The sequence below is a fragment of the Hylobates moloch genome, unplaced genomic scaffold (genome assembly GCF_009828535.3).
Source record: "Hylobates moloch isolate HMO894 unplaced genomic scaffold, HMol_V3 SCAFFOLD_23, whole genome shotgun sequence".
NCBI classification, from domain to species: Eukaryota; Metazoa; Chordata; class Mammalia; order Primates; family Hylobatidae; genus Hylobates; species Hylobates moloch.
The window spans coordinates 23259755-23278850 of NW_026652298.1; the positions used below are offsets into that span (position 1 = coordinate 23259755).

Below are 19096 nucleotides of genomic sequence, written 5' to 3' on the forward strand. Positions count from 1 at the left end.
ATTACTGCACACCACTGTAAACTTTTAAACACTGCATACTTAGGCTACACTAAATTTATTTAAAAATGTCCTTTCTTCAATAATAACCTTAGCTTACTGTAACTTTTACTTTATAAACTTTTTAATTTTTTAAACTTTTTGAGTCTTTTGTAATAAGATAGCTTAAAACATAAACATATTGTACAGCGGCACAAAAATATTTTCTTTATACTGTATTCTACATTTTTCTATTTTTTAAAAAATTTATTTTTTTTTTAACTTTTTAAACTTTTTTCTTATAAACTAAGAGACAACACACACATTAGCCTAGGCCTACACAGGGTCAGGATCATCAAGATGTCACTAGGCAAAAGGAATTATTCAGCTCCATTATTACGTTATGGGATCACAGTTGTATATGTGGTCCATCACTGACGGAAATGTCGTTATGCAGTATATCACTGTACTTAATGGCTAAAGTCTAAACTGAACTCATACAAAGCAAACTACTTCTAAATACCACATCAGCATTAAAGACAGTGGAAATCAATGAATCGATGGGTTCATTAGACCCAAAGATTTCATTAATTGATTTTTGTGTACTAAAGAGAAAATGAGACTACAGATCCACCAGAATGACTAAGCCAGGTACAGTGGCATGTGCCTGTAGTCCTGGTCATTCAGTAGGCTGAGGCAGGAGGATCACCTGAGCCCTGGAGTTCAAGGCTATAGTATGCTAATGGCTGTGCCTGTGAATAGTCATTGCACTTCAGCCTGGACAACATAGTGAGACCCTGTCTCTCAAAAAAAGAAAGGCTGTCCCCAAAATCAAACAACACCAACACCTACACACACACACACACAGACACACACACACACAATACCAAGTACAGTCAAGAGTGAACAACATCAACAACACCCACACACCCACACATCCCTAACAATACCAAGTGCTGTCAAGAATTAAAAGTAATTGGAATCCTCACCCATTGCTAGTAGAAATATTAATTTAATCACTTTGGAAAATCATCAATATCCACTACAGTTGAGCATATACCCCTATGAATCAATAAGTCTACTCCAAGGTATGAGAAATATACCTAAAGATATGCCCCAAGAACTCTCATAGAAGTTTTATTCATGATAGCCAAAAAATGAAAAAAAAAACCTAAATGTCCATCAACAGGAAAACAGATAAGCAAATTGAAGTCATACAATAAAAAGTTATACAATAAAATACTGTATAGCAATAAAAAAGAATAAACTACTATTAAATATAACAACATGAATGAATCTCACAGTCAATGCTGAAGGAAAGAGAAGGCCTGACTCAAAAGTATATTGTATGATTCAATTTGTATGTTGTTCCAGAACAGGCAAAACTAATCTATAATGACATAGGTTAAAATCATATGATCACCTCTTGGGGTGGTGGTATGATATGGAATAGGAAGGAGCATGAAGGAACCTTCTAGGGTGCTAGAAAAGTCATATATCTTGATCTGACTATGGTTAAGGGGTGTATACAAGTGTTAAAAAAAATCAAGTAGTATACTTAAGATTGGTATACTTCATTGTATGTATGTTATATATTAATTTTAAATGAATAAAACAAAAATGCACAGCACAGCAATAATATTAAAGACTTACAGGAAAGTAAAAATGTATGTAAAATTACACACCTGTGAATCTAATAATGTAAGCAAATGTATCTTCAATGAACAGGTTATCTCTTATTAACATTGTTAACCATAATTGCCTAATTTTAGAATTTTTGGTCTTCCTGGACATGACTGGCTAACAATTAAGTACACTTCTTCTACAGTAGAAAGGATTATTATTGTTATAGGTAACCAATAAAAATCATCACTACAAAAATAGTATTTTCAATTAGCTGAAAGAATCCTGGAACTGACATTATAAATCTACATAAAAGCATAATATAGACAATTCTACTATTAAATAGCTGTTATTATCACCTATTTAATTGCTCTCATTAGATTTTAAGCCCCTTGAGAGACTATTTCCTGCTCATCACTGTTTTCCCATTCCTAGCTTAGAGTCAAGCACACAGCAGGCACGCACCTGAATGAAACAATTTCAGTGAAACCATATTGTTATAATTGTACTTTCTTTCTCAATTCTAAGAATTACCTGAAAGACATATTTGTTGATAAACAACTTTCTCTATTCAAGAACTTTCTAGTCTTTAGTGTGTATATATACACACACACACACACACTCTACATACAAAAGATTAGAAAGTTCTTGAATAAAGTTGCTTACCAATAAATACACACATACCCTGCATATATTATGTATATATATATATGAACACACACATACTGTGTGTACACACATGTGCAAATACACACACACTTACATTCCATGTAAAATGTAACTGGGATCCAGTTATTTCAACCTTGAGAAAAAATTACAGTGGAAAAGGTTAATAAAATTTGACATCAGATAGATCTGTAAGAAGACTATAAAACACAGTAGTGTCCAGATTTTAACCAATACTGCCATCTTTTCTGGCTGTCCTTTCGTGGAGAGTGTTGCATGGAGACGCAACAAAAGTGGTTTTTTCCTGCAGATCTTTGGTTTGCTCTGCTCATTGCTACCCAATAAAGAAAGAGAACTGGTAAGATTAACAATGCTGAAAGCAATCAAAAATCTATCTCCCCTTTTCAACATGGCAAATGAACTTCGATGCTAAAATAATCAGGAAGTGGTGTTATATAATGTGCAAAGGTTTAAAAAAAATTATTTTAGGCAATGTGGTTAGAGTATATGACCAAAGAATATGATCCCTTAGTGAAGGAAAAAGAGACTAAAGAGAGAGAAAGTTGCCAAAAAGTTGGAAATAAGCTAGTCTGGACAAGCTGAATGATACTCTTGAATCATTAGTCTAATGTATTTAGGGAGTTGTCCTTTTTTCAATACATTTTTTTTTTTTATGAACAGGGACTCTTCTAACAGTTCAATTTGATCCACACTGAGTACAGAGTTGAAATCTTTGAAGATAATAATAGTTTGGCTCCAGCATGATAATAAATTTTCTATACCTTAAAAGGATGTTTTCATTACCTATTTTAAAAGAAGACATATTCCTAATCAAAATGGCTTACTCTCACCTGCACTTGTGCATTCTGAACAGCTCTCTTTTCTTCTAAAACATGGGAACCTTCCTAAACACATAGTGCTAACATTGCTTTCCTTAGTGTCCTGCTCAAATTCAAAGGCCTTCAAACTCTGCAAGCAATATAACTCAGAATGAATATGATTCTGGCTGATGTCTAATCTGGTATCCAGAGCTGATATATTAGAATAGAGAAAAATGCCTGTAACTCTGTTACTTTTCACCTTTTGACAAGCCTCTGGGCTTCAATTTCTTCTTCTATAAAATGATGGCATTGGACTAGAACTTTAAGGTATGTTTCAATTCTAACATTTTACTATTTTTCTAAAGCTGAATTATAAATAGAAGTTTCCTTACTTAACAAATCCACTGAACCATACTTCACACTAGAAACTAAAGAGTCATACTGTAATATTATCAGTGCTGCAGTTTAAACAAAGGTGGGAAAATGTGAACATAGGGCAAATGCTCAAACAACATAACGTATGTTAAATGATATCACTGACCATGGAAAAAATACATGAGTATTACTGTAATAAGTAAATGTTTAACTTTGTAAATTGGCATATAAGTTAGGTCACATGCCTTAAATGCAGTTTCATACATCATACACTTAAAGGTGGGTAATGTTAAATGGCTCAACACTTCTATTCCAAAGCATTACTAACATCATCACAAAAACTTTTCTATTAAATCTTTCAAGGAAGCATACTGTAGAGTAACTAAACAAGTAACTGGTGAATCTTGTTAGGCAAATGAGTTTAAGATGCCCATAAAGCTTCAGAGTAGCAGTATCACCTGCTATTTCTATCAATCCAAGATTCTTCCCTAAGTTAGCTTGTTTTAAATATTCAAACAATACATAAAACTTAAAATGTGATTATTTTTAAAAGGAAAAAAACCTAGTCTTACCTTATCCAGTCTCTTCTGCCAGCTGTCCTCACGTTTAACCATTAGTTCAATACAATGAGAAAGTGTTGCAAGGATTCCAGCAGTAGTTGCTTTAAAAGTTATTGCTTCCCCTTTAAAGTCTATACCATTAATTCCTTTTGGTGTCACATGTGGAAATACTGAAAATGAAAGTTATTCACTGAAAATATCTCTAATGAGGAAATAATTCATCACAATTTAAGATTAGAAAATGTTTAGAAAATTTAGCAAGTCAGAGCAGGTTTTGGGATTTTAATTTTCCTCCTGTAGGCCAACATTTAAAAATCTCCTATCCAAGCTCTACGAGCAAAGAAGCTTCATGGCAGCATATGTACTTTCAAGTCCTTTTTTTCTAGATTCTGTTTCCTGAAATTTATTTGCTGTGCTGCACCCAATTAATCAAATGGTAGGAGGAGCAACACTTCAACAATAACATTCTGACAGCTTAGAGTAGGACCTAATTATGGCAAGAACTACCTTATTATTTTGAAAAGCCTAGAATTTAAAAAATATCTGAAGATAAGCTAAAGAATCTAATAAAATAATACACAATTTAAAAATAAACATACAAATTTAAATCCGGGACCAATGCACTTAAACTCAATGCCTTTTATGTTTCAATTTTATCATTTTAATTCATGGTTAGCTTTTGAATTAAACAAAAAATCTTAAAACTCAAAGATGCAAACAAGAAAGCATAATATTCTATAGTCAAGAAATCATTCTAGTAGAATTCTTGTAAATGAAATAATGACAGTTTTGACTTTAAAAACTATTAGAGATATGACAGTGAAGGTATAACCCATCAAAGAACAAATTGTGAAACTTAATCAAAATGTAAAATTTCTGCTCTTGAAAACACTGTTAAGAGGATAAAGAGATAAGCCACAAACTGGGAGAAAATCTTGTGTGGCATATACTTAATAAAGACTTCCACCCAGAATATATGAAGTAACCTCAAAGCTCATTAATAATAAACACCGGCTGGGCGCGATGGCTCACGCCTGTAATCCCAGCACTTTGGGAGGCCAAGGCGGGCAGATCACTTGAAGCTGGGAGTTCGAGACCAGCCTGACAAATGTGGAGAAACCCCGACTCCACTAAAAATACAAAATTAGCTGGGTGTGGTGGTGTATGCCTGTAATCCCAGCTACTCAGGAGGCTGAAGCAGGACAATCACTTGAAACTGGGAGGTGGAGGTTGCAGTGAGCCGAGATCGCCCGACTGCACTCCAGCCTGGGCAACAAGAGGGAAACTCCATCTCAAAATAATAATAATAATAATAATAACAACAACAACAATAATAATAATAACCAACCCCAACATGAGCAAAAAATGTGAACACACACTTCACCAAAGAGCAGATACAAATGGCAAATAAAAACATGAAAAGGTGCTTAATATCACTAGTTAGTATGGAAATGCAAATTAAAACCACAATGACATATCCCTACACACCTATCAGAATGACTGAAATTTGAAGACTGACCATATTAAGTGTTGGTGGGGATGTGGAGGAACTGGAACTCTCATATGTGGCTGGTAAAAAACAGTTTGGCAGTTTCTTTAAAAATTAAACACACACACACACCTGCCATATGATTAGAACATTCTACCCCTAGGTATTTACCCAAAATAAATACAATAAATTTCCATGAAAAGAACTGTATATGAACGCTCATAGCAGTTTTATTTGTAATAGTCAAAACTGTAACTGACCCAAATGTCCACCAATGAATGACTAGATACACAAACTATGGTATACCTATACAATAAAATACTACTGAGCTTTGAGAAGAACTGAACTACTGATATATGCAATAATGATGAATCTCAAACTAAGAAAAAAGCCAGGCAAAAAAAGAATACATACTGTATGAGTCCATTTATATTAAATTATAGAAAATGCAAACTAATCTATAGTGACAGAAAATAGATCAATGGCTATTTGGGAATGGGGGAGAGAGGAATGACAAAGGGGATGGAGAAAACTTTTGAAGGTGATATAAATGTTAACTATCTTGATTGTGTTGATAGTTTCATGAAAATATCCAAATTTATCAAATTATACACTTTAAATGGTATGTCAATTATATCTCAATAAAGCTTTTTTAAAGCTTATATTTTCTTAATAAGAATAGACACATACATCAACTCAACAGAACTGAGAGTCCAGAAATAAACCCTCGCATTTACAGTCTATCAGTTTTTCACAAAGGTGCCAAGACAAGGGAAAAAAATTGTCTTTTCAGCAAATGATGCTGGGACAGCTGGACATCTATATGTAAAAGTTACCATTATTACATAATGTCAGAATGTGATTTTTACCTGCATGCCTTGGAAGATATTTTCACTTGGATTCCAGCAGTTCTATTGCTTTTTAAAAAATTACTCAATCAGGTAATTATTTTTTGTGAGTTGTTATATAACTTCTGAAAGTATATTTTATCCAGCTGAGGGGAAAAACATATTACTTACACTTTTCTTTATTGCCGTTGGTACTATGCAAGAAGTCACCATCAGAACGCGTTGTAGGAAAGTCATCTTCATCATCTTCTACCACTAAATAAAATATATTTAAGGAAATTAGATGAAAAGAAATTAATGTCTATTCTTATGTTCAACTGAGTCATTTTACTCCGTATTCTGATTCTGTGAGTACGGAGTCTTACTCATCTTTGTATTTTCACTGGTAATCAAGGTATGCTCAATAAATATCTACCTATCAAGGAACTTTTAAAGAACAAAACCTTAATCTCTCTCTCTCCCCTCAACCTCCTCCACAGTGAGACTGTGGAGAAGGGTATGATACAATTATTTCTTTTTTAAAGCTCCCCGAGATGATTACAATATCAGCCATCTATTTATTTTTGCCACCAAAATATGTGGAATGTCTTTAGATACGTTATTTTTAAACCATATTCACTCTCATTTGTGTAAGGGAAGGTTACTGAGCTATGAATTATTTCACCCTGTAGTCTTCGTATCTCTTGCTCCCTTCCATGGGGCAATTTCCACTCTGTAAGAGGACCAGAAGGGCTGAACAGGACTATAAAAGGTACCTTCCATGCAGAAGACACCTTAGCTTGCCTCTGAGAGTTATTCTTTTTTTTTTTTTGTAGATGGAGTCTCACTCTGTCACCCAGGCTGGAGTGCAATGGCATGGTCTTGGCTCACTGCAACCTCCGCCTTCCAGGTTCAAGCAATTCTCCCACCTCAGCCTCCCAAGTAGCTGGGACTACAGGTGCGTGCCACCACAGCCGGCTAATATTTTTGTATTTTTAGTAGAGAAGGGGTTTCACTATGTTGGCCAGGCTGGTCTCGAACTTCTGACCTCATGATCCGCCCACCTCGGCCTCCCCAATGCGCTGGGATTACAGGCGTGAGTGACCACACCCAGCCGAGAGTTCTTAAATATATTATTTCTGACGTGCAGGGAAAATATAATGACTTGCAGATATGATATCGACCTTTTTTTTTTTTTTTTTTTTTTTTTTGAGATTGCTGTGTTGCCCAGGCTTGAGTGCAGTGGTGCGATCTCGGCTCACTGCAAGCTCCGCCTCCCGGGTTCACACCATTCTCCTGCCTCAGCCTCCCGAATAGCTGGGACTACAGGCACCTGCCACCATGCCTGGCTAATTTTTTGTATTTTTAGTAGAGACGGGGTTTGACCATGTTAGCCAGGATGGTCTCGATCTCCTGACCATGATATCAATTTTCATTCATCCCAGGGTATATCTGTATCCAGGCATCCCTTTTAACTTCTCTAATTCCAGAAAAAAACAGAATCTCTCTTGTTCTACTTTAACATACCTCTTTCTTCTATGTGCTATCCCTATTTCTACTACCTCACATACTTTAATTCTCTGTACTACGCATTCCACTCATAATGCAAATTCCTGCATCTTAGCTCCCAACATTATTTGCTGCTTTTACCAAGCTTTTTGTGGCTTCTTCTTCTTCTTGTTTGTGAGACAGGGCCTGGCTCTGTTGCCCAGGCTGGAGTGCAGTGGCACAATCTCAGCTCACTGCAACCTCCACCTCCCAGGCTCAAGGAATTCCACTCAGCCCCTTGAGCAGCTGGGAACACAGGTGCACACCACCAGCCCAGCTAATTTTTGTAGAGAGGAGATTTTGCCATGTTGTCCAGACCGGTTTCGAACTCCTGAGCTCAAGCAATCTGCCCACCTCTGCCTCTCAAAATGCTGGGATTACAGGTGTAAGCCACTGCACCCAGCCTACATGGCTCCTTTATCTTTTGAGGAACTCCCTTTATAAAGAAGGAATCTACATTTTAAACTAATGTCTTACTTGCTGCCTGTATCTTTTGACATCAGGAGCACCGTGGCTCTATAAGGAACATCTCATCTATCTTAGCTGTCTTTTTTTATGGATGCAGAGCCCAATTCGATACCTTATTTCCCTCCTTTGATTAAATGGTAGGAATCACCATGGAAAATCTTCCGTACTGCCATTTTCTAATTACTGGACTATTTCATTTTTTACTAATCACTTGAAAATGTTGCTAATCATCTATAACAACTTTTACAAATCATAAACTATTATCTATTAATACCTTGTATTCATTTCTACCTGGCTGTGATCTCAATATTCAATTCTTTTTCTTTTCCACTTCCATCATTCCTACAGACTTCAATATGAGCATACCTTGATTACCAGTGAAAATACAAAGATGAGTAAGATCTCATATGCTCAATAAATATGCTGTGGAATATCTTTAGATACATTATTTTTACACCATATTCAGATAAAAAACCACGCTGACCATCAGTTGAAGTTATAATACAACTATTCCTAAATTAGTCCCCTGGCGTAATCCCATAAAGATGACCTTCTTCAAGTACCTTTTGAGATCCTTACTTCCTGGGGCCTTTTCAAATTTCCCTATTTTTTTTGCATCATATCAATGAAAAGTTAAAGCAGTTTGTTACTCACTCTTCAATTCTACCTTCATGCATTCTTTTCTACAGAAGCAGCAGATAATTTCGTTTGCTCTAGATTTGACCTATTCTCACAATTTAAAGGACTTGTTTTCTTGGAAAACTCAAAAGCCTTCTACACAGTATTTGTTTTCCCCTTTCTGCTGTGCTTTCCTTCTGCCTTCAGAAGGCTTGTTTATAATGCTAGCTCATACTTCTACTAGAGACGGTATCCACATATCAAGGAACTTTTGATTATCTACCTATCAAGGAACTTTTAAAGAACAAAACCTTAATCTCTCTCTCTCTCCTCAACCCCTGAATATTCTGGTTTAGTGAGACTATGGTGAAGGGTATGATACAATTTTTTTTTTTTTAAAGCTCCCCGAGATGATTACAGTATCAGCCAGACATCTATTTATTTTTGCCACCCAAATATTTCTCAGCCACCACCACATTAAATCTTCCTCTCAAACTACCCCTTTACCATAACCCTCCACCTCCAAAACAGACACAGAATAGTTTTTTCAGGCTGGGCGTGGTGGCTCATGCCTGTAATCCCAGCACTTTGGGAGGCCTAGGTGGGAGGATCACTTGAGGTCAGGAGTTTGAGACCAGTCTGGGAAACAGCAAGATCTCATCTCTACAAAACAGCCCAGGAGTTCGAGGCTGCAGTGAGCTATGAGTGCACCACTGCACTCCAGCCTGGGCGATAGAACAAGACCCTGTCTCAAAGAAAACAAAACAAAACAAAAACAAAGGTTAACTATCGTTTAATAAAATCTGTTTTTACGGTTTGCTCCCATCTCTTTCTTGACGTCCATGCTGTATTTGACACTGCTCATGCTTACATGTCAAATTTCTACCTGACAAGACCAAACAGCCTTGATGATTCTCACATCTTGCTAACATGACCCTATATTATGTTTGTTTTAAAAATTAAACTTCCTTTTACTCTTTAGCTGTGGGCAAACTTCCAGTCTCCTTCCTCAGATATTTGTCCTTCTACCTCATGGGAATTTATTCACTGTTATGGCTCCAACTATTTTTATGCTAATGACTCCTTATTTTCCTGTGACTTCTTATACTAACACTAGGCTCACATCTCCCATACAATTTCTCCAAAGAAATGTGTACTACTAAAAGTAGCTCCATAAACAAGCCAGCTGTGCAAATACTGCTGCTTAGCTTCTCTGTGCAGTTCTCTCATCTATAAAAAGGGCTTAATATTTACACCTACATAAGGTTATTATAAAATTATATCAGATAACTAGTATTTAACATAGTACATGGTAAATACTATAAAACATTACAAAAATTAATCATGGTAACTCCCCTCTAATGGATTTCCTCTATCCTTCATGCTTGATCCAGCGGATCACTTACAGATGTTTACATTGCTACAATGGGTTACCACATGATTTTCTCCTATCTAAAGTCTCTCACCATTCTAATCTATGTTACAATTACCTACAATGATTAATCTTTTAAAAATATTAACTTCAACTTATATCCTTGCCCAAACAGTAACTTTTCAAATTACCAAAGTGAAAATTATTTTTTAGATTAAATCGCAACTGTTCCTGTATTCAATATTCTCCACCTAACAGCCTACCAGCATCAAACACTGATTTTCAACTTTTCTAAGCTTTTTAAAATATATTTTTAAGGCCAATAATATATAAAACTGATGAAAATAAGCTACTCTCACTAAAAGAGTGGCCTTCCCTTTTTTCCCCCCAAAGAACTTCTTGTGCATCTTTGAGGCAACTTTATAGAACTCTTAGGGATATCTCACGTGGTTTGAAACCATCATCCTAATACAAAATTCCTCCATTCCAGTCAGACTGGTCTCCCTTACCAACATTCAAGTCTGTTAGGCTAAATCTTGTACATTCCTGCTTCCTGTTACCTCAGCAACAATCCAAATTAACCATATTAATAATAACAGCTATTATTTGAGTTTTTGCTTTTAAACATAGTGCTAACATGTACATTATCATTTAATTCTCACAATCACAGTTGCTAGATACAATAACCATTTTATAGCTGAGGAAACAGGTGTTGAGAAATGTTGAGAAATCTACTTCAAGTCACTAAACAATAAATAGAAGAGCAAGATTAGAAGAAAGTTTACTTTTAATGTGGTATATATGTCTTGTTTTTAAAATTAAACAATGTGTTTAGGTAAGAAGTGATGTCTCCCACTTCTGTAATCCCCAGAGTATCTAGACTTAAAATGTTAATTAAATCTTACTGAAGGATATACATAAAGACAGACAGTGATTCTTAAAATTACTTAAGTCACAAACTTAGTTTTGATAATTTAATGACAGTATATCCACAGAGAACCTTAAACTCAGGTCAGCAACTCTGCTCTCCCAAATAGGAAATTATGGTCCATTTCCTTATACCTAACATGTATTCTTAAAAACATCAGTATTTCAGGCTGAGCGTGGTGGCTCGTGCCTGTAATCCCAGCACTTTGGGAGGCAGAGGCAAGCAGACTGCTTGAGCTCAGGAGTTTGAGATCAGCCTGGGCAACATGGCAAAACCCTGTCTCTACATAAAATACAACAATTAGCTGGGCGTGGTGGTGCACGCCTGTAGTCCCAACTACTTGGGAAGGCTGAGGCGGGAGGACTGCTTGGGCTTGGGGGGTGGAGGTTGCAGTGAGCCAAGATTGTGCCACTGCACTCCAGCCTGGGTGACAGAGGGAGATCCAGTCTCAAATAAAAATCAAAGGATCAATCAATCAGTCAGTATCTCACAAATAACATTTGTAGGGAAATCAGTTGTTATAGGCTGAATTGTGTCTCAGAAATTCATATGTTGAAGTCCTTAATCTCCAGTACCTTAGAATATGGCTGTTATTTGGAGACAAGGTTTGTAAAGCAGTAATTAAGTTAAAATGGGGTCATTAGGATGGGCACTAATCCACTATGACTGTACAATATGCAGAAGAAATTTCGACATAGACACATTCAAAGGGAAAGATGATGATGTGAAGATATAGGGAGAGGTTGGCTACCTGTAAGCCAAGGAAAGAGGCATGGAACAGGTTTTTCAGGGCCTTCAGAAGAAACCAACCCTGCCAATACCTTTATCTCTGAACTGTGAGAAAATAAATCTGTTGTTTAAGCCACCCAGTCTGTGGTACTTTGATATGGCAGCCCTAGCAAACTCATACATCAGTCTTCAATTTGCTATTTATTTAAACATGTAGCAGAAAAGATTCAGTATAATGTCTATTATTATTTTTCAAATCATCTACACAACCTGGTTATCACTGCATCCCAACTTCTACTTTTTCCACCATCACTTTTGTCCTTCTAATACTATACACTATTGGTATGGACTATTAAGATAAACAAGGCATCATATTCTATATGTATCCTGTTTTTGTTTAAAGCTAATCTGTAACATTTAAATTGATTAAAAGGTATCCTTTTTTAATGAAGGAGAAACAGAAGTTCGGGTGTTTTTTATTTTTAGAGAGGAAAAAAAATCCACACATTAACGAACCAAAACCTTTAATAAAATTTTTATATTAACAAATAGAAAGAACTTCAAGGCCAGGCACAATGGCTCAAGCCTGTAATTCTAGTACTTTGGGCAGTTGAGGTGGGAGAATCCCTTGAGGCCAGGAGTTTAAAGACCAGCCTGGGCCACACAGCGAGACCTCATCTCTACAAAAAATTTAAAAATTAACCAGATGTTATGGTGTATGCCTGTAGTCCTAGCCAGTTCGGAGGTTGAGGCAGAAAGATCACTTGAGCCCAGGAGTTTAAGGTCACAGGGAGCTATGAACATTCCATTACATTATTGGAAGGTTCTGATACTACACATAAAGTGGTATATTACTTGAAGGCAGACTGTTGTAAGTTAAATATGCAAACTATAAACCTTAAAGTAGCCACTAAAATAACAAAATCACGAGATATAGCTAAGAAGCCAACAAAGGAGATAAAGTGGAATTATATATATATAAAAAATTTCATCCAAAGAAGGCAGAAAAAGGGAATATAGAATAGACAAAAAGAACTTGGATCCAGATCAAACACATTTAATAAAAAAGAGAAATGAAACCATGTCAAGCCACCTAGTTATATTGGGGATGAACTTAGTTCTATTTGGTAATAATGGTAGAGTAGTTCATTTTTGCCATCACAATAAATTAAGTGAAAAAGCTGAAGAACAATGTTGACATCGGCAGTATTTTTAGCACTAACAAAGGAAAGTTAAACTATAAACCTAACACTAAAAGTTAATTGAAGATATCTTGTTTCTTTTAAATAAGAACTCAATACAATTATTTTTAAATGTACATACAATTATTGTTTTCATTTCTATTACTGATTCTTCTTCTATAAGAAAAAGGGTAGAGAAAGGGAGAGTCTGAGAGAGAGAGGGGGCCGAGAGCGGTGGTTCACGCCTGTAATCCCAGCACTTTGGAAGGCTGAGGCGGGCAGATCACGAGGTCAGGAGATTAAGACCATCCTGGCCAAAACCCCGTCTCTACTAAAAATACAAAAATTAGCTGGGCGTGGTGGCGCGTGCCTATAATCCCAGCTACTTGGGAGGCTGAAGCAGGAGAATCACTTGAACCAGGGAGCCGGAGGTTGCAGTGAGCTGAGATCACGCCACTGCACTCCAGCCTGGTGACAGAGTGAGACTCTGTCTCAAAAAAAAAAGAAAGAAAAAGAGAGAGAGAGGGGAAAAGGCAAAAAGAAAGGAGAGGGGGAGAAAAAGAGAAACAAGAGGGAGAAAGAGAAAGAGATCAACTGGTTGATTTCAGATCTGAAGGATTTAACATACACTTATCTCCTCTAAGACTCATCATGGGGTAAATTTATCAGACATAATAATAATGTGAAATGCTCCATATTACCAAAATAATAGATACCATTTTTTAATGGAATAAAGAGTATCATTTGAAAGTCTTTGCCTGGTGTGGTGGCTCACACCTATAATTCCAGCACTTTGGTAGGCCGAAGTGGGAAGATTGCTTGAGGCCAGGAGTTCAAGACCAACCTGACCAACATAGTGAGACCCCGTCTCTATAAAAAACAGAAAAATAAATTAGCTGGGTGGTGACGCACACCTGTGGTCCTAGCTACCTGGGTGGCTGAGGTGAGAGGATTGCTTGAGGTCAGGAGTTTGAGGCTGCAGGGAGCTATGATTGTGCCACTGCACTCCAGCCTGGGCGATAGAATGAGACCTGTCTCAACAAAAAAGTAAATAAATAAAATAAAGGTCTTCAATGGCATCTGGTATGGATGATCAAAATGAATTAGTATGTGTAAGTGAAGTACCCAAGTTACGAGGACACTGAAATCTGTTTCACTGGGGGTTTGCAACAAAAAATGACTATAAATACCTTTATCACTTAAAGACATTACCCTCTGAGATCAAGAGGCTTTTAATCCATTCATTCTCCAAGTAAAAATAGTGGTAATAGCCTAATTAACCTTTATCCCTTTGAAGTTCATCCTTAGAGACAGCATCAGCACAGGCATCAAAGTACTTCTGTAGCGTGTCAACTTGTCTACATAAGATGTCCCTAAATGTTTCCATTTCAGCCAACTTCTCACGTAAACTGTGGCCTTTCTGCAAAACATAAAATAGGTGGATGTAATTCAAGTAAAACAAAACTGGATTTTATGTGGTCCTATGGTATTTCATCAACTTTTAAGGTCTGCACCTTATAACTGAGGGCATGGGATAAGGAGAGCTGTCTAGTTCAATATAATACTTCTAGGAATAGGCTTGAAACTGACGAATCTACTGGCTTGATAGTGATAAGCCACTTACGAGTGATGATAACCTTGTAAGTGATATCACTTATAAATAAGCCTTATTTTTTACAGAAAATAAGAAAGCAGTAATACCTGACAGTTTGCAAATATAACATTGGATATTTTCAAATTAAACAAAATTGTGAGGAACAACTGTGAAAGACTTTGAAATGGGCAAAAATATTACTAGTGTCCTTTCAAAGTAATGGTGAGCTGTCATTTATGGTACCCTTGGGAGAGTACTATTTGATCATACAGACACTTTTGCCTTTCACTGCATTTGAGCTATTTTACAACTCTTTTAGTAAAAAACTGAGTAGTATAAATAATTCTTGTTCATAGAGATGCAAATGAATTTTGTCTGGTGCAGAAGCACTGATTATTAATCTGTGGATATTGACCAGTTTTGCACATATTCGCAAATCATTTCAGTATTCTTCAGGTTTTCCTTTGAACCAGTTTTTTTGTATTTTACCTCATTAATGAATGAATGAAAAAATCAGTGACGTGTTCATCTGTATGAGTTATTTTATACCTTAAAAAGTAATTCTCTACTAACTTCAAATAAATTATACTATAAAAAAATTTGTTCAAAAAATTATCAAATATGTTCTGCTCACAACATCCAATACTAAACTCAATTTATGTTGCTTTAACTTGAGGCATCCATTAACTACACACCTTGAATGAAGAGGTGGATGTTGCAGAGTAGCCACTTGCTCCAGACACCAGGGACACCATTGAGCCATGTCGACGCAAGCTGGATTCAGATCCATATCCAGATTCAGTCTAAAAAAAAAAAAGTAAACTATGTGAAAGGAATTTAAATAAAAAGTACTTCAGAAAACAAAAGGTTTCCTATGAATTAACAAGGTTATTATAACAATTGGCAGTTTGGGTGCACATAAGATACATAGTCAATCCACTGACATAAGCAATGCCTTTCAATTCCTAAATACCATTTAATTTAGAAATTTATTGAATACCTACTATGTGCTGGGCTAGTGGTCACAAAGACTGTTTAATAATAGGAAAACTAAAGTAGTCAAATTCATAGACAGAAAGTAGAATAGTTGTTACCAGAGGCAGGGAAAAGAAGAATGGGTAGTTATTATTTAATGGACACAGAGTTTCAGCTGGGGAAGATAAAGTTCTGAAGATGGATGATGGTGATGGTTGAACAATAGTGTGAATGTACTTAATACCATAGAACTGTACACTTAACAGTGGTCAAAATGGTAATTTTATGTATTCTCACCCATTCTTAACACATCACAATTACAGCATTTACCATTCACAATAGTTTGTATTTTGTTATTACTACTGGACTTGGATCTTTCTGGAAGCAGCTTGTATCTTTTAAATTTTTGTAACCACCTCGACAGTTCATGGCACGAAGTTTCCAATTTTGCTAATCTGTTAAGTCAGCATCCCATGGAAGATAATTGATGGGGATGATACTCTTCAGAGCATAAATTTTATATTTTACCTTCTCTAATACAAATGCAATATAACAATATAGACAAAGCAATTAAACATTTGAACTTCCAAGTAACTAAAACCAGGTATTTTGGATCCTTGATTATTTTCTACTGTTACTTTAAAAAAGTACAGTGAATTAGGCCGGGAGTGGTGGCTCACGCACGCCTGTAATGCCAGCACTTTGGGAGGCCGAGGTAGGTGGATCACTTGAGGTCAGGAGTTTGAGACCAGCCTGGCCAATATGGTGAAACCCTGTCTCTACTAAAAACACAAAAATTAGCCGGGCATGGCGGCAGGCACCTGTAATCCCAGCTACTCAGAAGGCTGAGGCAGGAGAATCGCCTGAACCCGGGAAGCGGAGGTTGCAGTGAGCCGAGATTACGCCACTGCACTCACTCCAGCCTGGGTGACACGGTAAGACTCAGTCTCAAAAAAGTACAGTGAATTAATATGCTTGTGTGGAAAAACCAAGGCATCTGTATTATATCCTTTGACAGTATATCATATCTATTATGGTTTGACTGATTTCAATCTTGCTCCTCTGTACTATTATGGTTCTAGATAAGTATTTATATTGAACAGCTTTCCTTCATTTGAATGGGGAAAACAAACCTGTAGGTTTAGTAAACATCAATTTTTTTTTAATACTTGGAGATCAACAGCGAAAACAAAGGAACAAAAAGCTACATTGTATTTAATTTTAATTCTACTCAATAAACTTAAGTGGTAAAATAATATCTAATTACTTTTAGTATCAAACCTATGGTTACAATGAAAAATTATTTAAAGTTACAAAAATTTCAAGATTAATATTAGGAAACAAAATTACATACAATATGTTACAGAAAATATATCCATTGACATTTTACAGCCTCTGTGGTCTAATTCCTGAAAATCTATTACATTTCCTATATAGCTGTTGGTTTACCCATGATATTATTCTAATTGGAAAATATTCTTTTTAGCTATAAGAATACTAAGCTTCTATGGTTTAATAAATAAAATTTTTACGTTCATTTTTATGTAAATGATATTAGCACTAGTTTAAAACATTTTCCAGTTAGTATCACTTCATTTACCTTAACTTTAGTATTCTAGGATCTCAGAGCTTCTGGAATGGTGGCACCCAATCAAAAAAAACTAACGTGCAATTTGCAACAAAATGGAAGCAAATTTACAAAGAAAAGAGGAGACTCTGAGCACACATTAATTTTAAAAAATAGTTGGCCGGGCGTGGTGGCTCACGCCTGTAATCCCAGCACTTTGGGAGGCCGAGACGGGCAGATCACGAGGTCAAGAGATTGAGACCATCCTGGCTAACACGGTGAAACCCCGTCTCTACTAAAAATACAAAAAATTAGCTGGGTGCGGTGGCGGGCGCCTAGAGTCTCAGCTACTCGGGGGGCTGAGGCAGGAGAATGGCGTGAACCCGGGAGGCAGAGCTTGCAGTGAGCTGAGATCGTGCCATTGCAGTCAGGCGTGGGTGAAAGAGCGAGACTTTGTCTCAAAAAAAAAAAAAAAAAAGTTACAAGAGGCAAACATTATAATCAACACCAAGAAAGAAACGAGCTGTCATTAACCTAGATTGGGTTTTAAAACAAAACTGTTAATTCATTAACCTTAAATTCATTTAAAGTTGCAGAGGACCTAATGGTACCTAAACTTAACGAACAAAGCACATTCCAAAAATCTTCCCTTGTGTCCTATTATCTCTTCAAGGTAGATAGGCTTTACATTTGTATGATAATTACATTTTGTTTCTTACCAAATAATCCCCCATCTTTATTATCTTTATCCATAAATGTTTCTAAATCCTATTTTACACTAAGTGATAGAAATTCAATGTTCTAGACATCTAGGATCTTATAGTAACCTCTGGATTTTCTGCTTCTCAGACTAATGGTCTTTTTGTCAAAAAACATCCCTACCCCTACTTCCACCTCCAGTCTACAGTACATAAAATTCAGGTTATCTGGGATTTTGAAAACCTCTAAACAGAAACCGAATAATAATAATTATTATTTTGAGACAGAGTCTCACTGTCTCTTGCCCAAGCTGGAGTGCAGTGGCACAATCTTGGCTCACTGCCACCTCTGTCTCCTGGGTTCAAATGATTCTCCTGCCTCAGCCTCCCCGGTAGCTGGGATCACAGGCGTGTGCCACCATGTCCAGATAATTTTTGTATTTTTTTTTTTTTTTTTTTTTTTTGAGACGGAGTCTCGCTCTGTCGCCCAGACTGGAGTGCAGTGGCGCAGTCTCGGCTCACTGCAAGCTCCACCTCCCGGGTTCATGCCATTCTCCTGCCTCAGCCTCTCCGAGTAGCTGGGACTACAGGCGCCCGCCACCACGCCCGGCTAATTTTTTGTATTTTTAGTAGAGACAGGGTTTCACCGTGGTCTCGATCTCCTGACCTCGTGATCCGCCCGCCTCGGCCTCCCAAAGTGCTGGGATTACAAGCGTGAGCCACCGCGCCCGGCCTGTATTTTTAATAGAGATGGGGTTTCATCATGTTGGCCAGGCTGGTCTTCGAACTCCTAACGTCAGGTGATCCACCTGCCTCGGGCCTCCCAAAGTGCTGGGCTTACAGGCGTGAGCCACCCCGCCTGCCCAAAATATCCTGGAATTCTTTAAACCTCCTGCCCTGGACCAGTGTGGTGGCTTGTGCCTCTAGTCCCAGCTACTTGAGAGACTTGAGACAGAAGAATCACTTGAGGCCAGGAGTTTATGGCTGCAGTAAGCTCTAAACACACCCTAAACTGAAGCCTAAGTGACAGAGCAAGCAGACCCTGTCTCTTAAACAAGCAAGTAAATAAAAAATAGCCCGC

General features: G+C 36.9%; 1 protein-coding gene across 5 annotated transcripts in view; it reads right to left on the reverse strand.

Annotated features, from left to right (window-relative positions):
* Window positions 1–19096, reverse strand: part of CERT1 (ceramide transporter 1) — a 157119-nt gene that overhangs the window by 55720 nt on the left and 82303 nt on the right. For all 5 annotated transcript variants that reach the window (XM_058434019.1, XM_058434018.1, XM_032144992.2 and 2 more), the window contains 4 exons: window positions 15471–15578; window positions 14463–14601; window positions 6530–6613; window positions 4034–4191 (listed from right to left, as the gene is read on the reverse strand). In XM_058434019.1, the coding sequence (XP_058290002.1) occupies window positions 4034–4191; window positions 6530–6613; window positions 14463–14601; window positions 15471–15578 (489 nt within the window). The remainder of the gene's footprint in view (window positions 1–4033; window positions 4192–6529; window positions 6614–14462; window positions 14602–15470; window positions 15579–19096) is intronic.